The sequence below is a fragment of the Capra hircus genome, chromosome 3 (genome assembly GCF_001704415.2).
Source record: "Capra hircus breed San Clemente chromosome 3, ASM170441v1, whole genome shotgun sequence".
NCBI classification, from domain to species: Eukaryota; Metazoa; Chordata; class Mammalia; order Artiodactyla; family Bovidae; genus Capra; species Capra hircus.
The window spans coordinates 26,544,007-26,569,274 of NC_030810.1; the positions used below are offsets into that span (position 1 = coordinate 26,544,007).

Below are 25,268 nucleotides of genomic sequence, written 5' to 3' on the forward strand. Positions count from 1 at the left end.
AGTTAAGTTTGGCAGTACGCGTGCGTACTTAATGCCCAGTGAAAGACAACTAGCAAAAGGACAAACCTGAACAAAAATACACACCTCCCCTTTATCAGACTCCCTACAAATTGCAGGCACGGACACAATGGAACTCCAGGGGGACTGCAAGCTCCAGAATGCAGCGCGGCCACTGCACCTGCCGTTTTTCTATTGGGAGGCGCAGAGCGGCTTGGCCTTTGTAGTTCGTATATGCGATCCCAGGATAGGCTGCTCTGGTGAGAGAGAGGCGGGGCAGGATGTGTCACGTGGGTCCCACTCCCGCCGCCGCGGCCGCCTTCGTCTTTCTCTGTCTCGACTGAGGGAGCCATCTTGCTCTTGCCGCGTGCTGGTGGTGGAGGACCCTCCCTGCTTCAGGTGAGACCCCCGGCGGTCCCGCCACTCCACGGCCATAGGCCGCTGCGCACCGTCTCCCCCCCGCCCTCTTCTTCCGACACCCGCCAACCGCTTGGGCTGCCACTTCCGCCGTGGCGCGCTGAGTGGGGGCGGAAGCGGCTGGCTTGGCCTGTCGGTTACCGGCGGCGCAGCTGGGGGTCTGCACCTGAGGGAAGGTCCCCAGCACCACCGCTTTCCTTGGGGGCGAGCGGGCCAGCGCTGTTGCCGCCCAGATCGAGTCCCAGGAGGCAGGTGGTCCCTCGCCTCTGTTTTGTTACTCCTCATTATTCACAACAATAACGCTGTGAGCTTTATACTACCTATCTGCGGTCACCTCATTTGATCCTCCCACTCGACAGCTAAGGAAACTGAGGCTAGCAAGCCCCGCCCCCAGGCTCTGGAGACCGTATTCCGTTGCATTGCTCTTCGCCTTGTAATGGCAGGATTTGTTTACAAGGCTGCCACTCTCGCTGAAACATTGCCTTGCCCATCATTCTAGCCCTGTCACACTGCCTGGTGCATAGTAGGCTGTCAGGAAGTTGATGATTAACCGACAGGCAGTGTTACACATCTAGTGAATGGCGGTTTCAACTTCCGTTCCCACGGTCTTTCACTGTACCAGCTCTGTCCCTTGAGTGGTAACAATAGTTACCAGTTTTTGAATATCTGCTGTGAATATCCCTGTGCTTGATAACGTAATCTTTACCTCTGAAAACAAAAAATACTGTGAAGTTTGTGGTGTTACACTTTTTCTAATACGGAAGGAATACAAGTTCAGAGAAGTAAAATATGTTTCTGAAGCCCTAGCTAGTAGAACCTTGATCCTTCTGATTCCAAAGCCTGTGCCTCTCTTAGAGGCCACATAATAAAAAGTCACGATTAAAGATTGAATTTATTTTATCTCTGTAAAAATGAGGTATGTGTAAGTGCCTACTATAATGCTTAAAATTGAGGCACTCAGTAAATGTTGGTTATAACCTCATTATTTGCACCGTTTCTTGAATCCTTGAGGAAAAGACTAAAAGATCCTAGGATCCCCAAGGAAGAACTCACTAATCGTGGCCTTAAGAAGTTACTTCTTCCTTCTGGGCCTAGGAGGGCCCTTATTTCCAAATCTGTTAAATTGGAAGGGATGTGAGCTGTTTTGTGTATTTCTGATTTAAACCCTGCTGCTGCTTTCAAGTATTTGAGGTGGCATCCTATACAGGACAGAAATAACAGGTACAATAAAAAGAAAGGTTGATTGAGGAACAGGGAGTTAAAGCAGGTGATCTTTGAGATCTATTCCAGATTCTGAGCTTGACATCTCTTCTCTCATGAACTGAATCCAGTCCACTTTCTTACTTGAATTCCATGCACCCCAACCTGGTAGTAGACAAAGAACCACTTTCCTTCTTCCCCTTCCAACTTTGAACTTCCAGCCTCCCTAAAATGCTTTTTCTCTGAGGTACTCCTTGAGAACAAGTTTTTGATTATACTTATTACCTGGAATGGAATCTGTTTTTGTTTGCACATTGATTTAAAGAGTTAATTTTGTTCTGGCTTTGTTTCAAACAGATCAAGGCTCTATTTTGACTTCCATCTCTTCCATCTCTTCTCTTGGGGATTGTTACTTCAAAATGCAGAAAAGCCCCAAAAAGTTTATCTTGTATCTGGTTCTAATATTTTCACTTAGCCCCTTTTTTAATAAAAAATTCCTTAGGCTCTTTGTTAGTTCACTACACCTTCATGGCCACATTACTTTGAGAACAGTGAATTTTGGTCCTTTTCTATAGAAACTGACTGTAGAGATTGGGATTTACATCAGCAGATTTAAGTCAGTGTCAGATTTGCGTGTCAGTGTCAGATTTAAGTTGAGATTGCTGCACACTTAAGCCTTTTGATTTTGTACTCTATTCACACTTACTCCTATAAAAGAATTTTTTTAGCTGCTTGAGCATTGTGATACAGTGATGAGTAAAGATTGAAGAATTGTAAATTCTAAATGTTATTTAGGAACTGGACTTTGCCCTTAAAGCAGAGAGATTACACAGGTTTGTATCTTAAAAGTACAATGTCAGAATACAGAATGATTAGTACTTATATAATCTTTGATTCTTTCATCTCTAAAATGAAGAAAACAAAATCTTTTTTCATCTGGATGATGTTTATAAGGAGTTTAGACAAATCAACCAAAAAGTTTTGACAACAGCCTTACCCTTTATTCCCTCTGCTGTATCTCAGTAGTGATTTGTTGATCTAAGAACAAGTAAAATAAGACTTCTAACATTGGTTTTTATTTGTTTATATAGTGTGGAATGTTTTGACCCATTATAAACTGAAGAACTTTTTTTTCCTTAGTAGGAAAGGCTGACCAGACTAGGATTCTTGACTTTATGATGAACTTAGAGTTTTCAAAATCAAGATTAGCCTTTAAAAGTTTACTTTTAAGATTCTCCTCTTCCCTGCAAAATTTCATATTAATGTTGCAGAGAGAGGTTTTTGTCAAATTGTGCAAGAAGGCATTTTACCTTATGTACAAGACTATCTTGACAGTTATGACATACTATGTTAGTGCAAGGTGTTGAATGAACTCTGTGGAAAGTGCTGCAGAAGCACCGAATGTCTGAAAATCTGGTTCTCTTTTCCTATTATTAACATACCAACTAACCTGGAATATAGGATGCCATGACTGCCTCATATCTTGACAGCTAGAGAGACTACTGAATTTTTTTCTTTGTCCAGATTTTTCTTTCTTTTGTCTTTATCTATGATTTAAAAAAATTATACAGAATATGATTTGAAAGAAAAAGTTGTGGTAATTTGCTAACAGCTCTATTCTGTAAAAATCTTTGGGGAAGAAACTGGTATACCTACAGAGATTTTAGAATTGGTTAGGTTTTATTGAGTACCAAAGTACCGAATTACACTTTTAAGGAGGGATCTTCAAATAAGTAACTTTAAATCTCAGTTCTATTTTCTGTTCGTATATACGGCTCCCTCTTGGTATTACTTAATTTTTGTTCTTTTACTATCTGACTTATGAAGCTAGAAAAAGTGATTAATATTTAAAAAAATATAGACAATATTATCATGGTGGTGGTGCACATTACAGGTTCAATGAACCAGTAGGTACTGTTGTATAAACAGTTATTTTGTTTTGGTAAATAAAACAGTGACTTTAACAAATTTATTTTTCCCCCCCTAGATTTACCAACAGCATGAATCAAGAAAAGTTAGCCAAACTTCAGGCTCAGGTCCGGATAGGGGGCAAGGTGAGTGTGGCATAAGAAAAATTGATAGGAGAATGTGTTATTACCAGATAGTATTATTATTTTGGATTTGTGGTCATTGAACATCTAAAATTTTTTAAATTAATCAATATTAAACCACATTCCAATTTGAAAATAACTTGTCTAGATCTAAAATAGGTAATTAGAAGATATCTTTCTGATGGGTGCAATTGAAATAGCCACCTTTGAGATCTTTTAACATTCTGGTGGTTAAATGATATGAACAAGTTATTCAGTCTTGTTAAACTTCCATTTTTGCATCTGTAAAATAAACATGATCCTACATAAGATGTTTCTAAATATTAGAGTAATATTTATAAAGCACCTCAAACAGTGTCTGGCATAGACTAGACACTTATTAAAAGACAGCTGTTATTATGTTAGACCCACCCTCAGATATTCCTGGATATTGAGGTTACCTTATCTTGACTGGATACCCCTACTGCTTCAGTTAGGTTTACAATGGGAGATGCAAAAGCTGATGGTACATTTGTTCATTGCTAGGTTTTCCTCCCAAATTCCTACTTGTTTTTCTATGTTGGTGAATGTGAACGTGAGCATTCTTATTCCATGTCCTTTGAAACTTAAGGGAGAGTTAGTTCTGATCACTGAAAATCTTTGATTCCCTTTAGTTCCAACCCTGGGTTCAAGGAGAATTTTCTACCTTTATCTCTGCTCTATACAATCTTTGTCAAAGGAAAAGCAAGAATAGTGTTTACCTCAGACCTAGGGAGGGGATAGGTGGGACAATATGTAGCAGCCCCACTGTGTCATTTACTTTGATAATAACTATAGCTCCTGGGGATAGGAACAGCAGAGGGGGAAGGGAAGAAACAACTAGTATTAATACTTTCTCCTTTCCTGCTAAGTCGCTTCAGTCGTGTCCGACTCTGTGTGACCCCATAGATGGCAGCCCATCAGGCTCCCCCGTCCCTGGGATTCTGCAGGCAAGAACACTGGAGTGGGTTGCCATTTCCTTCTCCAGTGCATGAAAGTGAAAAGTGAAAGGGAAGTCGCCCAGTTGTGTCCGACTCTTAGCAACCCCATGGTCTGCAGCCTACCAGGCTTCTCCGTCCACGAGATTTTCTAGGCAAGCCTTCTTTCCTAGTAATACAGTTATCTGACTCCAGACTCATAGTAACAAATTCATGTAACCAAAGTACTAGTCACATTGTAGCAGCAAGTAATGTAATGTATCAGTGCAAAAGTTAGGAATATTCAAGAAACAGTGAATATACCTGGAAGAGCTTGATACAGCACTTCACTATTGTATATTTTAAGCCAGAAGGTTGGCACAGTCATTCAGCTAGTTTATTGAGCAACTGCTAATGTGCCAAGCATACAGTAGATAAATAAGTCAAAGTTTCCTGCTCTTGACACAGTTCAGCTTGGAAGGGAGATGCACTCACAATTACACTACAGAATAGTAAATATTAAAATGAAGTATAAGGTGCACCTGAGTCAAGGAAGTCATCACTGAGCAGAGATTTGAAGAATAAACAACAGGTATGAGAACAAGTAGATAGGGTGAAGGGTGAGATTGTCATTCTCACACATGCAAAGGCTTATGGGATGCCAAGATGCTTAGTAGATGGCATGATGCTTAGTGAAATGGCTTGCTTTGATTTGTTACAACTGGTGGCTCAGAGGTTAAAGCGTCTGCCTGCAATGCGGGAGACCTGGGTTCGATCCCTGGGTCGGGAAGATCCCCTGGAGAAGGAAATGGCCACCCACTCAAGTATTCTTTCCTGGAGAATCCCGTGGATGGAGGAGCCTGGTGGGCTACAGTCCAAGGGGTCGCAAAGAGTCGGACACGACTGAGCAACTTCACTTTCACTTTTTACTTTCAGAGTTTAATTTAGAGTCAGATCATAGTTTTGTTTGTCATACTAAGGAGATTAGGATTTTATCCCATACACAAGGTCAACTACTGAAGAATTGAAGAAAAAATAGTAACAGTGATTTTAAAAGCTAGCTGCTGGCATTGTGGAAAATGAAAAAACAAGTTTGGCATAGAGGAGAAGCTACACCTTGTAGTAGTATGTGGGACACAAATTTAGGGTTTGTATATGACACAACTTACTGATGTGGGGGACAGAGGTGAGAGAGGAGTCTAGGATGGCCTCCAAATTTCTGGTTTTAGAGCTACGAAAATTAGGCAGTATAGGAATGGTGGACTGATGAGCTTCTAGACAAGTTGATTTTAAGGTACATAAGGATCATTTGAGTTGTAACCAGCAAGCAGTTGAATCAAGAACACTTGACAAATTAATGGCCATCTATCTTAATAGTCTCTCTTAGTCCATCCTTTAACTAGATTTCATTACAACCTCTGCTTCTACTCATGGGGCTCTCTTTCACTCCCACCAGAGTTTCTAAGACTAAGCCTCCTGCCTACCCTTTATAAGGCTGATTTCCTGAGTAATACTACAGAAGCTACCCAGAGATTAAAATCTCCTTTCCTTTCTTTTTACTCCTGGCAAGTCTCAGAAAGATTTAGCTTTCGAGATACAGGCTACTGTTTGTAGTGCTTCAGCTCTGCTTTAGGTTACATTTATTTAAATTGGCTCAGGAGTTTAATTCATTGTCTTAAATAGTTTTTCAATGGAAAAAATTACTTAAGAGTTTCAAAATATCCATTTAGAAATGAAGTTTTCCTATCTTGGTAAATAGTATAATTTTCATTTGCTCAGGTCAAAATTCTAAACATCATTCTAGATTCCTTTTTTCCCTCATATCCCATATTTAGTCCATCAGCAAATGCTTTTGGTTCTTCTGACCATCTTAGCTCTCGTTATCTCCACTGCCACAGCCCTCATCTCTTGTCAGGACTTCTACAGTAGCTTCCTGATTGATCTCGTTATAGTTCATTTTCCACAGCAACCTCAGTCATCTTTTAGAATCATAAATCAGATCAAAACCATTCTCATGCTTAAAACCTTCCAGTAGCTTCCTATTGCAGTTGATATAAAGTCTAGTTCCTGCTAATAGCACATTAGCAGGCCCTTACCAGTCTTTCTGATTTCATTTTCCTTTACCTTTCCCATTATTTATTCTAGTCATACTGGTCTGCTCTGTCTAGAAATGACAGGTTCACTCTTGTCTCATTTTTCTTGGATCACTCTTCCCCTAAATCTTTTCATGATTCTCAGCTTGTATGCCACCTCTTCAGAGGGACCTTCCCTGAGCATTCTAATAAAGTAGTGCTTTGCCCCCACCCAATATTCTTGTTGCTAATCCTGTTTAAATAATCTAATCTGTTTATACGTTGACTTTTCCTTCCCATTGTAATGTATGCTCCTTGGAGTAAGAACTTGATCTTTTTCATTCCTAGGTTCTAGGACTCTAGAACACTCATAATAGGCATTTACCTGTTATGTCGTAATCTCCAAAGTTTCAGAATATCTTTAGAGGGTGGTAGATAGTATAAAAAACTTTCCTTATTTGTTGGAAATTTGAAGTAAAGCGCACTTCAGGTTATTTTCAAGTTAAAAAATTATTTTTTGTTAGAAAACTTTTGAAACAATGTATTAAAATGACACAGGCTAGATATTGGAAAGAATAAGAATAATTGGCTAGAAACTAACCTTCAGAAATCTGAGTTAGGCTGACAGTCACAACTCTGTGACTATAAGAAGTCTAATTAACCATTACTATTAAGTCTGCAATTTTTTCTGTGAGTTTTAGGAAGAATATTATGGAGAGGAAGACAAGTGATTACAGTTATCAAATGCATGGCATGCTAACACTTTTGTTTGGGTATCTTTCAGGGTACAGCTCGTAGAAAGAAGAAGGTGGTACATAGAACAGCTACAGCTGATGACAAAAAACTTCAGAGTTCTCTAAAAAAACTGGCTGTGAATAATATAGCTGGTATTGAAGAGGTATGATCACTTTGTAAATTGTTATGTGGATAAACAGAACATTCACAAATGATTATCCAGACTTTCAAATGTAACATATCAGCTTAAATGAATCTGAAACTCTCTTTTTGAAGGACTGGAGCTATTGAATTTGCCTACTGTATGAAATTGGATTGTCAAAAAATGATTTTATTAGATGGTTAAGGAATTCATTATACTTTTCAGACTCAAAGTACTGGGTTAGCCAAAAAGTTCATTCAGGTTTTTCCATACTATCTTACCAGAAAACCTGTACGAATTTTTTTGCCAACCCAATATTTGCATATAAGACAAAATTGTGGACCTACTCTAATTCTAATGTAAAATAAAATTTTTTTTCTAATAATACAGAAATAAGGAAACCCAAAGATTTCTTCCAATAAGGTGGACTTTTTCCCCATAAGAGTACCTTTCTGCTCTTCACAGTCTCTCAAATTATTACTCAGAAAGCTCTTGCAGTAGCTTTACATGAATTGCATTTCTTATTAGGCCACTTTCAAAAACTATTAATTTAATTCTAAAATTATTTTAATGATACTACTTTTCTCAGATCGGAAGCCAAAGATTGATTTATGCAAGAAAAATTTTAATAACACCAACTATTTGTGATCTGTTACCATCTAGATCTACTTCGACCTGATGATTCCATTTCTGATAGTAACCAGTGTTTAAATTTTCACTACTATCAGATTTCATTACATCATTACCAGATGTAGTACTACCTCACAAGTTTTAGTAGATTATTAACACACATGTGCTGTAAAACGTAGATCAGAAACAATGTAGAGGTAAGGATCACTATTAAAGAAATAGAAGAGTAACAAAGAAAAGGCAGTGAAATGGCAAAGTGCCACATGTTCCTTCCACCAGGGATATATGAACAAATAAATACATTGTTTAAATCTGCTTTGTACTTTCAAAATTAACATACTGATAAAATAGTAGGGAAGGTAAGTCACATGTATCTTTTCTCCTTACAGCTAGATATGGCTGTGCATTCTTACCCTGATAAGTATTAAAACTTCATTTGAAAGTCTTGAAATTAAGTATTTAAAATGCCTTTTTTTCCCCTGAGCTATTAAAAGTTTTCATATATTTTCATTGACCTAAAATAATTTTCGGAAAGATCATTCTCTATCTGGGACATATTTGAGAAAAAGCAAATCTAAGCTTCTCTTTAAAAATTACAGCTTCATTTAAAAAAAAAAGAATAAGTGGCAATAATGGACATGAACTCTGATAATATTAAACCTAACCTACTAATAAGTGTTTAGGAAGTCTTATATCTTTGCCTATCTTTCTACTGTTCCAACTCCAACCCCTCCCCACTCAACCTCAACACTATTGACACTTTGAACCAAATAATTCTTTACTGTGAAAACTGTCCTGTGCATTCTAGGATATTTGGCGGTATTCTTGGAGTCTCCCCACTAGATTTTCAGTTAAGACAGCCAAAAATGTCTCCAGACTTTGATGCAGGTCCTTTGGGGGGCAAATCACGCTTTGTTGAAAACACTTCTTTAGAGAGAGGAAAAGATTTTATTTTCCTCCTTAAAGTATAGATTTTATCTCCAAGGGCATGCGTTTCTAAATGTTTGATTTTGTTCAGATTTGGAGAACTCTGTCGCCCTTATAATTAATAAAACTTTTAGTGTTTTACAGGGAAATAACAAACCAGTCAGTTAGTAGTCTTTGATCTCTTCAGCATATAATCAAACCTAATTATAATGCTGTGCTGAGGTCATAGTACTTTTGTAGTTCACATTGTCATACTGAATATTTAATGGTAGTGAATATCTGCTATATGCCAAGCATTTTGATAGGCAGTGGTGCATAAGATGTTATTCATAGTCTCTGTCCTTTAAAGCCTAACATCTAGTAGGGAAACTAGTCAGCTAGCCAGATAAACAAAATATGTATTATGCATTTTAGCTCCACAGTATCTCTTTGAATTAGTTATTGTTGGTTACAGATAAGAAAGTTGAGACTTAAGAGAGTCAGGTACCTGCTCAAGATCACATAGCTGGTACGTGTTGAATTCCAGGTTTGAGCTAAGTAGGTCAAAACCAGAGTTCATTTTATTCATTGATTCATCTTGCTTTGGTCTTCTTAGTTACACTTAGGCCTACTCTTGACCTTTTCCTCTCCTCCTGCCCCTCCTTCCTCTCCATTCTTCCAAAGTCCCACCAAGGAAAGGGACAGTACCTGCCTTATCCTGTGTTATTGAGTACCTGCCATGCAGAATTCATTACTTACACCATCATGGATAAATGAAATTCCCAAAAGTATTTCTAAGGACATTGCTTTTTCTCCTTTTCAGGTATTAATGTAGGTGTTATTTTGTCCTATAAGTCTTCCTGGTAGCACACATACACATGCAAAAAGAGGTTAGATGCCTTTCCTATATACCTCCATAATGCCCTGTATTTAATTTTATTACAGCATACATAAAGCTATATTGTTAATTCATTTTTGTTGGTGTTGCCAATGCAATTCTGTTTGGGGAGTCATAGCTCCAAAATGTTGCACAGAAAATTAATGGTACATATAGGCATATACTGATGCAATGGACATGAACTTAGGCAAACTTACGGAGATAGTGAGGTTCAGGGAGGCCTGGTGTGCTGCAGTGCATGGGGTCACAAAGAGTCAGACACAGCTGGACAACTGAACAACAATAGCAACAGTAGACATGTACACACTCTTATTGCACCCCTACCTCTGTATGGGTACATAAGTGACGTCTTCCAGTCCTCACTAGTCATACAGAGAAAATACACATAAAGAAAATTAACAACATGAAGTAACAGCTATAAAATTTCCGAATGTTTGAGCCTAAAATGGGAAGTTTTACTTTTTTCCTTCGTTCCCTCTTTCTGAAATTGATTTTTTGAGAACCAAGATATTTGTACTTTATATAACACTTTGCAGATATAAAATAATTTTATTTAGGCATATCTAGTATACTGCATATAATCTGGTTTGCCTCAAACATTACATTTGTGTTACTATAATTAAACTATTTTTTTCTTCAAGAAAATGATGAGACATACTTTAAAAACTTTAAAAACAGCTTCTTGGAAGAAAAAAGAAACTACTACCTTAAATGTATACATGAAAACATGCAGTTTTCAGAAACATTAAAACAGGAAAAAATATATATGTCTTAGAATAAACACATTAATTACAGCTTGGGCTGTTTTGAAATTTTTCAAAGTGCTAAACTCGGAATATACTATCTTTTAGGGTTTTGGCAGTTTAAGGAAAGTAGATAAAAACTTTTGAAAAGAGCAGATAGGAATGGTAAGAGAAGATAGCAATGGTAACATTGTGAAACAAAAATGACATTACTATGTTTTCTATACTTTGACCTTCAAAACATCAAACCAGTAGAAAGTACTCAATTTGGTGGCTTGGGCACAGAGAGATCAGTGGTGGGTTTCAAAAACTCATTGCACTTTTGCTTAGTAAAATTCTGATCTTACTTTCTAGGCCTTCAGTATTAGTGATTATTTTTTCTTCTCCTTAATGCTTAATTTATGTCCTCTTCAGATATGTAAAAGCTAAAGGACTGTTTGAATTAAGAGGGACTTCTCTGATCTTTTATGTATTAATTAGTTGTTGATTTGAGGTAATAAGTTTAATTGTATGTAGATTTCTTTTACCTGTCACTAAAGACAGAAATCCAAAGCTGTCAGAAAGGGGCAGGGGAGTGCCAGAGACTGTTTCATACAAAGAAGCCAAGTAACTGACCAGGTTTTAGGAAGGAATGCCTATATGAACTCTGACAGTATAATCCAGAACTCAATTCCTGAAAAATTCTTATGTTCTATGACAGTTGAAGATACTTAGATGTGCTTCTTATTTGGTAGTCTGATTGAATATAGTGACAGTGTTGTCACCCTGATGATAACATGAATCTATCAAAAGTAGAATCTGTTTCTTTTCTCAGAGACAATTGATTTTATCAGATGTATTTGGTAAGAAATGTCACCAAAAATCTGCTTCTCTGGTTCAGATGGTTTAGTTGCTTCATGGAATTTTACTGTTATCTTCAGGGAATAGCTTCTACCTTAACTAAGGTATATTCTGTCTCTATGAAACCTTCCCTTTTTTCCAGGCACAATAATCAACACTTTCTCTGTCCTTCCACTCCCCTTAACTTAAATTGCTCCGCTAGAATATGTTTATTATTACAACCTCATATTGTAGGGTATGATTACTTACTTATTAACCAAGTAGTCTGTTTGCCGTAGTCTCTTGATTACAAGAGTCTTGACAGAAGGAACTGTTTATTCATCATTCATAGTCTACAGCATGCTGACTCCCATGGACATCCCAGGTTGTTTGGGGCCTGTTAAATGTAAGAGATACTGATTATTCTAGGTGAAATTGTTACGCAAGAAGTTAGTCATAGAGAGCTAGAGCTCAGGAGAAAGCTTAGGACTGGGAATTTAAATTTTGTAATTGTACACAAAAGTTTTACTGTTCATGTTTTCCTTTTCTTGACCCACTTGTACAGAAAAAGGACTTCAAGTTCCTAAAGTTACTGGTTGACCCTTACTGTGGTTCCTTCTTCCTTCAACCTAGAACATCAGGTGCCAGTGGGTGTACAGCTCTGAATGCAGGAGAATTAAAGGAAAGCACTCTGTCCCATTCACCTTATTATTACATAGCAGTCTTAGTTTCTTTGGACATCTTGCTTTTTTTTTTTTTTTGGCCATGCTGCCAGCATGTGGGATCTTAGTTCACTAAGCAGGGATCGAACCCATGCCCCCTAAGTGGAGCATGGAGTCTTAACAATAGGACTACAAGGGAAGATACCCTGCTTTTTGGTTTTATGTTTTTCCACATTTTTATGTGAAAAAACAGCATAAAATCTTCCATTTTAACCTTTTTTTCCGTTCCCTATGTGTGAATCCTTTTTTAACCATTTAAAATTTTAAAAATTTTTTTTAACTATTTAAAAATTTTTAACCATTTAAAAAAATTGAATTATAGTAATTTACAATGTTGTCTTAGTTTCAAGTGTACACCAAAGTGATTCAGTCATATATATAAATGACTGAATTACTTCTCTTAATTTGATCATTTCTAGGTCTATCCATATTGCTGCAAATGGCATTATTTCATCCCTTTTATGGCTGAGTAATATTCCATTGTATGTATCTTCCACATCTTTCTCTGTTCATCTGTTGATGGACATTTAGGTTGTTTTCAGGTCTTGACTATGGTAAATTGTATTCCTTTGAACATTGGGATGCATGTATCTTTTCAAATTTTTGTCCAGATGTATGTCCAGGAATGGGATTACTGGATCATATGGTAACTCTATTTTTAGTTTTTTGAGAAAGCTCTATACTGTTCTCCATAGGAGATGCATCAATTTACACTACCATGTAGGAAGGTTCCCTTTATCTCCACAGCCTCTCCAGCATTTATTATTTGTAGGCTTTTTAATGATGGCTTATGAGGTGATACCTCATTGTACTTTTAACTTGTATTTCTCTAATATTTAGCAGTATTGAGCATCTTTCCATGTGCCTACTGGCCATCTGTATAATATCTTCTTTGAAGAAATGTCTATTTAGGTCTTCTGTCCATTTGTTGATTAGGTTATTTGGTTTTTGTTTTGTTTTGATATTGAGCTGTTTACTTTGGAAACTGATCCCATGTTGGTAACATCATTTACAAATATTTTCTCCCATTGTGTAGGTTGCCTTTTCATTTTGTTTATGGTTTCCTTTGCTGTGCAAAAGTTTTTGAGTTTAATTAGGTCTCATTTGATTATTTTTGTTTTTATTTCCATTATTCTAGGAGGCAGATCCAAACAAATAATGCTGCAATTATGTTGAAGAATGTCCTACTTGTGTTTTCCTCTAGGAGTTATATTGTATCCAGTCTTACATTTAGATCTTTAATTCATTTTGAGTTTATTTTTGTATATGGTGTTCTTTTACATGTCAATGTCCGGTTTTCTCAGTACCACTTACTGAAGAAACTGTCTTTTTTCCCATTGTATATTTTTGCCTTCTTTGTCATAGGTTAATTAACCATAAGTGCATGGGTTTATTTCTGGATTTCCTTTTCTCTTCCATTGATCTTTGTGTCTGTTTTCTTGCCAGTATCATGCTATTTGTTTGTTTGTTTGTTTTTTAAATGGCTACACTGCGTTTTTGTTCCTATGTATAGGCTTTCTCTAGCTGCAGTGAGCAGGGGCTCCTCTCTAGTTTCTGTGCACTGGCTTCTCACTGTGGTGGCTTCTCTTGCTGTGGAGCATGGGCTCTAGGTGCACAGACTTCAGTAGTTGTGGTGCATGGGCTCAGTCGTTGTAGCTCATGGGCTCCAGAGTATGGGCTCAGTAGTTATGGTACATGGGTTTAGTTGCCCTGTGTCATGTAGGATCTTCCTGGACCAGGGATCAAACTGGTGTCCCTTGCATTGTGAGGCAGATTCTTAACCACTGGACCACCAGGGAAAACCCAGTATCAACTGTTTTGATTACTGTAGCTTTGTAATGTCGTCTGAAGTCAAGGAGCTTGATTCCTCCAGCTCCATTCTTCTTTCTCAAGATTGTTTTGGCTATTCAGGATCTTTTGTATTTCCATACAAATTAAAAAAATTTTTGTTCCAGCTCCATGAAAAATACCATTGGTAATTTGATAGGGATTGTAATGAATCTATAGATTGCCTTGGGTGATGTGGTCATTTTGACAGTTATGGCTCTCCCAATCCAAGAATGTGATATCTTCCCATCTGTTTGTGTCACCTTCAATTTCGTTCATTAGCATCATAATAGTTTTTAGAGTATAGATCTTTTGCCTCCCTAGGGAGGTTTATTCCTAGGTATTTTATTCTTTTTGATGTGTTAGTAAATGGGATTGTTTCCTTAATTTCTCTTTCTGATATTTCATATTAGTGTATAGAAATGCAACAGATTTCTATATATTAATTTTGTATCCTGCAACTTTACCAAATTCATTGATGAGCTCTAGTAATTTTTCAGTGACATCTTTAGGATTTTCTCTGGATACTACTGTCATGTCATCAGCAAACAGTGACAGTTTTATGACTTTTTTCCCATTTTGGATTCCTTTTTTTTTTTTCTTTCTCTTCTCTGATTGCTGTGGCTGGGACTTCCAAAACTATGTTGAATAAGAATGGTGAGAGTGAGTATCCCTGTCTTGTTCCTGATTTTACAGGAGATGCTTTCAGCTTTTCACCATTGAGTATGATGTTTATCATATGTGACCTTTATTATGTTGCAGTAAGTCACCTATATGTCCACATTCTGGAGGGTTTTCAATGTAAATGTATGTTGAATTTTATCAGGAGCTTTTTCAGCAACTATTGAGATGTCCTATGCTTTTTATTCCTCAGTTTGTTAATATGGACTGCCAGGGAATCCCCTACCCTTTTTTCTTTTACGGATGATTTCACCTGTTACTCTGCTTCCTCTTCATCATCGTTTCACTGATACTCTGTAGCATTTGCCAACGGTCTCCTTAAAATTTTGTGCTTTGCTTCTTGTCCTTTCTCCTCCTTTGTTTTGTCCTTATTTCTTTTGGTGTCTCCTTTTCTTTTCCACCTCACTGAAACCATTATTTCCACAAAATTTTGTCATTACTATATTTGCTTCATTAATAGTTCTCAGAATTGGTCTTGGGACCACTTTTATTCAGAATCATATAGGTTGCTTTTTAAAGTTGAGACTCATCAGTCCACTGGAGAGGTCCAGAATTAGATTTCCATTTTAAGCATTTTCAAGTATACAATTCAGTGACATTAATTATACTCAAAGTGTTTTACAACCAACACCATTGTCTTATTTCCAAAATTTTTCATAATCCCAAATAGAAACTCTGTACCCATTAGAAGTAATAATTCCTCATTCCTCTTTCTCCCAGCTTCTGATATTCTCTAACCTACTTTTTCTTTGTACTTGCCTGTTACAGGTATTTCATGTAAGTGAAATCATAAAATAGTTGTCCTTTCATGTCTGATTTACCTCACTTAGCATGTTTTCAAGATTTATCTGTTTAATGTGTATCAGAACTTTACTCCTTTTATTGCTGTATAATATTCCATTCTGTGGATAATACCACATACTATCCACTTGTTTATTGAGAAACATCTTTTGTTTTTAAAACAACTTCCCCCCCAGTATAACTTTTATAGAAAGTTAGGGGTATACATAAAATATGAAAAAATATTAATATTCAATCATAACTCCACTACTCAGAAATAATTATTATTAGTCATCTTTCTTTTTCATCTTTATATGCATATATATACTTAACATATCTGAGACTACAGCTAGATGTACAATTTAAAACCCTTCCATTTTTGAATAGTATTATAAAAATTGTTTCCTGTCACTAAAAACTCTTAAGCATCATTCTAAGTGTCTGTATATATTCCAGTATGTGAACATAGAATATTTTAATGTTTTTTCTCATGTATTATGCATTATAATGCTTTGATAGTAAATAATCACATATTTAGACTCATATATACATAAATGTTTATCTTCATCTCTGATTTCCTCCAGATAGATTCTTGGAAATGCAGTTACTGACCGAAAGATCATTAGTGTTTTTAGAACTCTTCATCCATATTGCCAATTAATTTTCAGAAAAGGTATGCCATTTTACACTATCTACAGCATAGCTACAGAGAATCCATCTCATCAGACTCTTGCCACTAGAGCATAAGGGAAAATGATCCCAGTGTATCATATAGTCTAATGACATCTGTTAACTTTCACTCTTATCAGTAATAATAGGTTATGCCTCATACTAGCCATACTAGCCAGAAATAAGCAGGAACTTAAAAGGATTCAGTGTGAAAGACACTGACTTATGGGAATGCAGAGGCTGTAATCTTCAAAATCTGACATCCTTTAGCCTTACAAAATCCAGACACTTATGTGCCTTATTCTTAAAATGTTTATTATTTCACCCCCATTAAAATATAGCAGAAAGACAACAGAAGTTTAATTTTCTGATAAACATTTAAGTACCACTACATATAAGAAGCAGTAGCAATACAACTTGATTTTAAGACAGCTGTCAATTATGAACTGCAGTTAACTGGCCTAATGGGGACTTGGAGACACATACAAAAAAAGGTCACATAGCAGAATTTAAATTTCCTCTCTGAACTGAGAGGGCAGTTACCAGCAAGAACTGTGGGGTCAATTATAACTTTGTAAGCTTATTTATAGCCACGAAAACTTACCAGTGTGGAGGAATAAAGCAGGCATCAGCTTTACTAGCTAGAAGGCTGCTGTGGTTAATGTATGTACCCTGTTCAAAGGCTAGCAGTGGCGGGGGTTGTTAAGGTTTTGATAGCATAATTGAGCCACCCAGAAGTTGCCTGGAATGACATTTTAAAAGGGCCCTGAATTCTGTAGAGCATTTGGGCTCACTCAGAAAGGGCAGAACAGTAGGAAAAGACAGGCCTAAAAATAGTCTAGGAGGTTCTGGGAATCTCCATTGGAGGAACTACTGGTGCTATTTCTAAACCTTAATATGACCCCTCATCTAGCATTTGAGGTATTGAGGTCTAATAGCATCCATGATTTCAGAATAATCTGTATAAGAGGTGTTGATTCATTCAGCAAATTTGAGTGACTGTTATGTGCTGACATCATGAGAAACGCTGGGCTGGAAGAAGCACAAGCTGGAATCAAGATTGCTGGGAGAAATATCAATAACCTCAGATATGCAGATGATACCACCCTCATAGCAGAAGGTGAAGAGGAACTAAAAAGCCTCTTGATGAAAGCGAAAGAGGAGAGTGAAAAAGTTGACTTAAAGCTCAACATTCAGAAAACTAAGGTCAGCAGAGGGGATGTGGCCTGCTGACCTTGGGAGGTGGGGATAACAGACGCAAGCAGGTGCGACGCCATTTGCTGCGGCGAAGCGTCGGTGAAGGCGGATCTCGGAAGATGTCCATCACTAGCCTCCCGCAGAGGCGACCCAGTCTCGCAGTTAGTTCGTGTCACCCTGTCTCAAGCGTCTCCCTTCGGAGGAGTCGCCGCCACCACCCGCAGAGAAGTCGGAGACGCCTCAAGTGCGTCGTCACCGCCATGCCTAAGAACAAAGGTAAAGGAGGTAAAAACAGACGCAGAGGCAAGAATGGGAATGAAACTGAAAAGAGAGAGCTAGTGTTCAAAGCAGATGGGCAAGTAATCAAAATGTTGGGAAACGGACGATTGGAAGCGATGTGTTTCGATGGTGTTAAGAGATTGTGCCACATCAGAGGGAAACTGAGAAAGGTCTGGATAAATACCTCAGACGTTCTGTTGGTTGGTCTTCAGGACTACCAGGATAATAAAGCTGATGTAATCTTAAAATACAATGCAGATGAGGCTAGAAATCTGAAGGCTTATGGCGAGCTTCCAGAATATGTTAAAATAAATAAAACTGAAATATTTGACCCTGGAGATGATGATGAAATCCAGTTTGAAGACATTGGAGATGATGATGAAGCCATTGATGATATCTAAAGGGAACTCAGCCTTGCACATTCCAGTTTTCTCTGAAGATTGTTCCACGGTTTGGATGTTAACTGTGACTCATTAAAATAAAAGTTTCATTAGCAGCAAAAATAAAAAAGAAAACTAAGATCATGGAATCCAGTCCCATCACTTCATGGCAAATAGATGGGGAAACAGTGGCTGACTTTATTTTTCTGGGCTCCATAATCACTGCAGATGGTGATTGCAGCCATGAAATTAAAAGACGCCTACTCCTTGGAAGGAAAGTTATGACCAACCTAGACAGCATATTCAAAAGCAGAGACGTTACTTTGCCAACAAAGGTCCATCTAGTCAAGGCTATGGTTTTTCCAGTGGTCATGTATGGATGTGAGAGTTGGACAGAAAAGAAAGCTGAGCGCCAAAGAATTGATGCTTTTGAACTGTGGTGTTGGAGAAGACTCTTGAGAGTCCCTTGGACTGCAAGGAGATCCAACCAGTCCATCCTAAAGGAGATCAGTCCTGGGTGTTCATTGGAAGGACTGATGCTGAAGTTGAAACTCCAATACTTTGGCCACCTGATGCGAAGAGCTGACTCATTGGAAAAGACCCTGATGTTGGGAGAGATTGAGGGCAGGAGGAGAAGGGGATGACAGAGGATGAGATGGTTGGATGGCATCACCGACTCAATGGACATGGGATTGGGTGGACTCCGGGAGTTGGTGATGTGACAGGGAGGCCTGGCGTGCTGTGGTTCCTGGGGTCGCAAAGAGTTGGACACGACTGAGCGACTGAACTGAACTGAACTATGTGCTGACACTTGAGGGAATGCTGTGTCTCATAAGACAGTGACCTCTAATCTCAAGGAATTCGTCTTCTAGTAAGATCAAGGATTGCAAACACAATTATACTACAAGATAATTTTGTATAGTATCAGTTTTCATGAAGTCAGAAGGTGCATAAACCACCTTAAGTTTTCACAGAGAAAGAACCATCTGACCTGTGTCTTGGATAAATGGGAACTTGCAATGTGGAGAAGCAGGAAAAGGTTCTTCTAAACAGTGAAAACAGCCTATGTAAATACACTATGCATGGAAGGACATAGTAGTTTCTGGTAACTTCAAAACATGTCAGTATTATAGAAAATAAGAGCAAGGGCATCTGGAGTTCTGAACTGGGGTCAAAAAAGAAAAAGCCTCTTTCTCTATAATTCAAGTAGCATTCTTTACCTCAGCTACCTTTTAAGTGGAAAAAGCATTGTCACATAAAGGGAATACTTGATTGATTGAAAAAGGGACCTGAGAGCTGGTACGGAAGGTAGTTTAACAGTCTTTATTTGTCTGCTCCTTTCCTTATGCTATATATAGGTTGTATGACTTAACGTAGATCAAACAGCAGTAAAGTCACTGGTTTTCATATGAAATGCATACAGTTTGCTTTATCAGTTCAACAAATTCCTTATCCTTCCTTTTGCCTCTTAAAAGAGTTGGGAAGTGTCCTGTTCATGTTGCTCGTTCAGTAATTAATCCTTTGATAGTTCTAATAGCCTGTATCTAGGAGCCATATATAACCATGTTATTTTCTCAGTAGAGGGGAAGGAATGTTAGACTGAAATAAAAGATTCTGGCCTTTGTAACCTCTAGTATTTCATTTTCTCTACTCTAAAATTAAACTCTCCACCTCTTTCTGGACCTTTCTATTCATGAAGTTACATCTTTTACACAACCTCATTTAAAACAACCATTAATAAATTTCTGTTTCAGAATCTGACATGGAATAGATATGACATATGTTATTCATATATCTGCTGTTACTTAACCTGTACTCTGAGATAGATAATTCTCTGACAAGCTTTTATGGTGCCACCCAATTGAATTTTTATAGACAAATAGGTGTTTAAGAATGTGAGTGACATCATAGAAAAGAAACTAAATAAAGTTGGGAAGCCTAAGTTTAAGTTCTGAGTTTGTACATAATCAGTTATTTGTCCTGGGTATATTGCTTACTAAACAACAATATTGCTTAATCAAGAACTCTTATCATTAGTATTTATTTCTCTAACAGGAGATTTGAACTAGGAGACCTCTAAGTTCAACAAATATATGGCCTGACTTTTTTTGAGCAATACTCAAAATCTCTTGTGACTGTAATGTTTGTAAATAAAAAATATCTCATATTCCAATGTTGGGATACTTTTCACCCCTGGTGGTGTTATAGAAGTCATTTATTAAGTTAAGTGATGGGTCTTGATTTGGAAAAGTGTAGTCCTACCATATCTTTATTCTTTTCCCATACTAAAATTATGTGATTCTGGGATAGATCCAGAAAAGCGTCCCATTTCATATCTGCTGGGCCACTGCTGCCTTCTCATGCCATTCCTCTCTCATACTTTAAGCTACTTTTCCATTGAACTTTTCTATCTACACAATAATTATCTTCAGAAGTACATAGTTTATTTTTTTCTAAAGTTAACATAAATTATTTTTAACTCATGATTTTTGTTCAGTTGGATTAAATGCTTACTCTGTATAGTATTTGTGGGATTTAGTTTCAATTTTCTAGGGGACTTGCCTTTTATTTTCTCTGTGTTCCAGGTCTTGCCTGAAATTTAGAAGCCCCTTTCTTCCCCTTCCTTTCTGGTGCTGTGTGTCAGTGGTGGTGATCACCTCTGAGGAAGAAAAGCCCACTTCCACTGACCATGGAGAACACTCAGCATCTCTGCTTGATTCTGACAAGGGCAGTTTTTGGATGGACCATGAAATGCTTCTAAAGTAGCCAAGAATTAACTCTCCTAACTTTTTTTATATAATAAGCATGTTACCACCAAGGTAACTTACCCAGTGAAGTCAACTGCATAGTGTAATCACATTATTTACACATTTAACTTATATGCAAATATAATACATACAGCTCTACTAAAACACAGCAAGAGTGAGAGAGAAAAATAACATTTTACATAGTGCACACACATTCAACCTTCCTTTTCAGTGAGTCCCAGGCAATGGATGAGATTAAATCTGAAGCGGTTCATATTGAGGAAAGCTATTGAAAGAATATGGAGATGATTTTAAGGGTTTCCTAGTAACTGATAAATGTTCAGATGGCTAGACAACTGAGTGGGAGAACTTCTTGTCATTTACAAGGATTATTAAAGGTTGTTGAGAAGCTCCACTTAAAAGGATTAGAGGAACTGACAAAATCTCCTATGAAGAATGACATGAGGAAAACAAGTTGAAACTTCTTAAATTTACTAGATATTCGAAAGAGTGAAACCCTGATTGATTAAATTTCTGAGTGTTCTTTATGGGTTTTCAGTGGTTATTTTTACCATACACTATTATCTCCTTACCACCTGTTCCATAAGTAAGATGCTAACTATTGTACAGATACAGTAGTATCTGTATGGATTTAGTTTGATAGTGTAAATTGAGTAATATAATGGGTAATTTCATTAAGAAGCCAATTCTTGGCTGATAACTCCCTTTTTAAAAAAATGTAGGCATGATCTTCCTTCTCATAGTAGAAATCTTTGAATTTAAAATCTAGATTCTAGGGAATTCCCTGGCAGTCCAGCAGCTAGGACATGGCATTTTCACTGTTTTGTACCCAGGTTCATTCCCTAGTCAGGGAGCTAAGTTCTTATAAGCCATGTGGCACGGCCAATAATAATAACAATAGAATCTAGATTCTATAATAAAGTGATTATTTCTTTACCATCCTAGTAATTTGTGCCATAAACACCATTTTACTTTGTTGCTAGGGTGTTTTTCCACCCAAATTCACTGCTTAGATAATTATTACATCAGGATTGCAAAACTACCTACCAGGTAAAAAACAAGAATTGTTTTTAATTGCTTTTTAAACAGATATTTTTGAGTTGTACCAAATAAGTGAAATACATTTTTTTCTGTGATCATACAGGTGAACATGATTAAAGATGATGGGACAGTTATTCATTTCAACAATCCTAAAGTCCAAGCTTCCCTTTCTGCCAACACCTTTGCAATTACCGGCCATGCAGAAGCCAAACCAATCACAGAAATGCTTCCTGGAATATTAAGTCAGCTTGGTGCTGACAGCTTAACAAGTCTTAGGAAGTTAGCTGAACAGTTCCCTCGGCAAGGTGAGTATTTCAGGTTAATGCCTCTTTCCCTTCTCATCTTGCTTAAAGAACCTAATGATTTAAAGGTATCTATTTCATGCTGGAAGGATTTGCCTGTTCATAAATTTTACTTTTATAATGTTACTTGTATGCTTCATAAATTTTTGAGTTTGTTCCTTCAGTGATTAATGCAGTGCAGTCTATAGACTATTCGGATACATTTGGTGGTAATATAGAGAGTTGGGAGGTAATTACCTAAAAGGAAATTTTATAAATAGTTGATTTGGTATTTACTTCTGACTAATAACAAGAAGATAGTGATATCACAGAACTATATTTTCATTTAATATTGTTGATGCTACTACAAATGAAGCAACTGTAAGTTCTGAATGTCCAAATAGTCCTGGTTTCAAATTTGTCTTGTCATTCCTGAAAATCAGAGCCTTTTATTTCAGTGTTCATTCTACAAAGCTCGATACTTTTATGCCAAATGAGATAGAAAAAAATCTTGAGTGTTGATTTTTTTATTTGAAGAATATGGAATTTGGAGAATAAATTTAACTATAACATCTTTATTTAAACTCGCCTAAATTATTCCATTTTGCATGTTGTACCTTCACTACACATTGAGATTGCCAACCATATTCAGTGTATATCTAAAGAAGTTAAACTTCTATTAATTTTTGTAAATGAAAATATGGCATTTCGATTAGACAATATTTAGCTTCTCCTGAACAGCTATGTAAGATTTGTTTCTATAAACTATGTAGACAGGCAAAAAAAAGTAAACACTATAAGTGTTCCATAAAGGTCTTTGTTCTCAGTGACTAATTTTAAAGTAAACTTTTTGTAGTGCTGGATAGCAAAACCCCCAAACCAGAAGACATTGATGAGGAGGAGGATGATGTTCCAGGTAAGCAACCTTTCTTTAGTTTTAAGACTTTTTGCATCCTGTTTATCTCATTTAACTCATTGTGATGATTTTTCAGTTTTTTGTTGATGGTGAGCTTGTGAATTTAAATGGATTCATAATGATGTGCATACAATCTAGTCAAAAAACCCATTTAGAATGGGGAATCAGAAATTGCTGCATTTACTGAGTTAGAATATGCCTTTATTAAATTGAAATCATTATGATTATGAATTTATGTTATAGCATTTCTGTAGGAATTATGATTGACATATGGAAATGCTGTTCACCTTAGTAGTTTTCCTTAAGGTTTCTATTTTAAGCAGAAATTGAAGCATTATTAGTGAAATGCCCCCAATTTGTTTCTGCCTCTTGTCCTATGTCTTTTCAGGCTAATTCTGGTAGCAGCATTTGTTGAGCCAGAAGATAGGGATTGCATTTACTTTCTTTTTTGTAAATTTAACTCATTAACTTTTTTTTTTTTTCAGATCTCGTAGAAAATTTTGATGAGGCATCAAAGAATGAAGCTAACTAAGATCTTTTCTGATTTTTGGAAGCTGGCATGGACTAGATTAACAAATCAGCTACATGGTTCCAAAGTTTTACAGACACGGAGAACATCAACTGTTACTAGTTCAGTAATATAAATATTTTGTATATTGATAATGCTGTTTGTTCAGCATTTTTTGGTCATTAATTTTGCATTTTGCACTTCCTCCCAGGATCTATTCTTTTGGTCAAAATACGAAGTGTTGGTGCAGTTTGAGGGTCTTTTGGGTTTTGATTCTTGGTTTTTTTGTTTTTTGTTGGGGTATTTTAGGTGTGTGTATGTGTGTGTGTGTGTGTGTGGGTATGTGTGTATACAGTGGAGAGCAAATTGGAAACCAGTTTTATTTATCCTCCTCCTTACCCCAGTAGAAATAAAACAAGTCTTTACATTTGTTACTTTTTATTTTTTCTAATGATGCACAGAATTAATAAAAAGTGAGGGTCTTGGATTTCAAATCTGAGGAGATTTTTACCGTTGGAGGTTTTGGTTTTAATTTGCTTGGTTAACATATTTCTCATATATTTTTCTGGGCTTAAAATGTCTTGAGATATTTTGCCACCAGCTACAGGCTGGCATGATGGGTAGCATATCTTTGGTGCAGTTGCCTTAGATTCACTTACCTAGTTAGACCCAGAAGAATTTCTTCTACTAGCTTTCTTCCTGAATGCCTTGTTTCCTCTCCTCTCGGTCTCCAAATGGCCTGGTCAGCCTGTAGCAGTGCTCTTCCTCATCTTCCATCTAGCTTGAGAAGGATGTTCTCCGTATAGAATTAAGTGAGTGCCTAATCTCTCTTTTTGTAAGATGGTTTTTTCATCTTTGAGGAACAACAGCTCCGTCTTCAACTTTTTAATTTTTTTGATTTTACAGTTTGGTAGATTTCAAACTGGAGTAGCTAGCATGTGCTTGCTAAATAATTTTATGCCAGCCTTATCCTGTGTTCTAGCTGTTCTTAATAGCAGGTGCAAAAATGCCTCTTTTTCAGCAAGGTTGAAGTTGGGAATGTCCTTTCGAATCAGAAAAAATAGGCCATAGACTCATTCCCCAGCACAAATGGGCATTCTGTGAAATGGTACTGGCCCCAGGAGGACTTCTTCAACCATTCCTCTACTCCTGGCCTTGAACCTACCTCTGGATTGGATCTTACTATTATAGCTGCTCACAGCATCCTCCTGCATGCTTAGGTAATGCTTTGGGGGAGTACTGGTAAAACACAGTATTTATTTTTTCACCTCCTTTCAGAGGACTTGGAGGTAAGTTGCATTCATTCACTGAAGCTTCCCTCTTGCTATCTGATGATAAAAGCTTGCACTTTGTTATATCAGCATTTGTTAGAGCCAATATTTAAGAATAAGATTTAGAAAATCTGTCATGACCCATCATAAAACTATGGCTTAACCTTGCAGCATATCAAATCTTGTTTCAAGCTAGATATCTTTATTTGATATCTCTAGTGCAAGACCAACAACATATCAAGAGATCTATAGACACGAAAGCAAAGCTCTTGTGTTTTTTTCCATCCAGACACCTCAGTTTATTTTATACATTTGTTGGTTTTTCCTGTTATGTTTTATATAATATATGGACTTAACTACAAAATAAAATAACAGTAATAAAATAACAAAAGAGGATAATACT

At 36.9% G+C, this 25,268-nt stretch overlaps 2 protein-coding genes across 4 annotated transcripts; both read left to right on the top strand.

Annotated features, from left to right (window-relative positions):
- Nucleotides 214-25,251, top strand: BTF3L4 (basic transcription factor 3 like 4). 3 transcript variants are annotated; one of them, XM_005678424.3, is made up of 7 exons: nucleotides 308-396; nucleotides 2,410-2,447; nucleotides 3,602-3,668; nucleotides 7,457-7,570; nucleotides 21,993-22,194; nucleotides 23,027-23,086; nucleotides 23,572-25,251. In XM_005678424.3, the coding sequence occupies exons 3-7, from the start codon at nucleotides 3,615-3,617 to the stop codon at nucleotides 23,616-23,618; spliced, it is 477 nt and encodes a 158-aa protein (XP_005678481.1). In that variant the 5' UTR covers nucleotides 308-396; nucleotides 2,410-2,447; nucleotides 3,602-3,614; the 3' UTR covers nucleotides 23,619-25,251. The 3 variants fall into 3 exon arrangements, with proteins under 3 accessions (XP_005678482.1, XP_005678480.1, XP_005678481.1); XM_005678423.3 differs by lacking the exon at nucleotides 2,410-2,447 and having other exon boundaries at nucleotides 220-396; XM_005678425.3 differs by lacking the exons at nucleotides 2,410-2,447; nucleotides 3,602-3,668 and having other exon boundaries at nucleotides 214-396.
- LOC102188103 (eukaryotic translation initiation factor 1A, X-chromosomal-like) lies at nucleotides 17,264-18,203 on the top strand. Its single transcript, XM_005678422.3, has one exon. The coding sequence runs from the start codon at nucleotides 17,541-17,543 to the stop codon at nucleotides 18,099-18,101; it is 561 nt and encodes a 186-aa protein (XP_005678479.1). The 5' UTR covers nucleotides 17,264-17,540; the 3' UTR covers nucleotides 18,102-18,203.

Excerpts from the sequence above, each read along its gene's own strand:
- LOC102188103 (XM_005678422.3), top strand. The coding sequence starts at position 17,541 with ATGTCCATCACTAGCCTCCCGCAGAGGCGACCCAGTCTCGCAGTTAGT.
- BTF3L4 (XM_005678423.3), top strand. The coding sequence starts at position 3,615 with ATGAATCAAGAAAAGTTAGCCAAACTTCAGGCTCAGGTCCGGATAGGG. Across the intron at positions 3,669-7,456 it reads AGGTCCGGATAGGGGGCAAG|GGTACAGCTCGTAGAAAGAA; the intron begins GTGAGTGTGGCA and ends GGTATCTTTCAG. Across the intron at positions 7,571-21,992 it reads ATATAGCTGGTATTGAAGAG|GTGAACATGATTAAAGATGA; the intron begins GTATGATCACTT and ends GTGATCATACAG.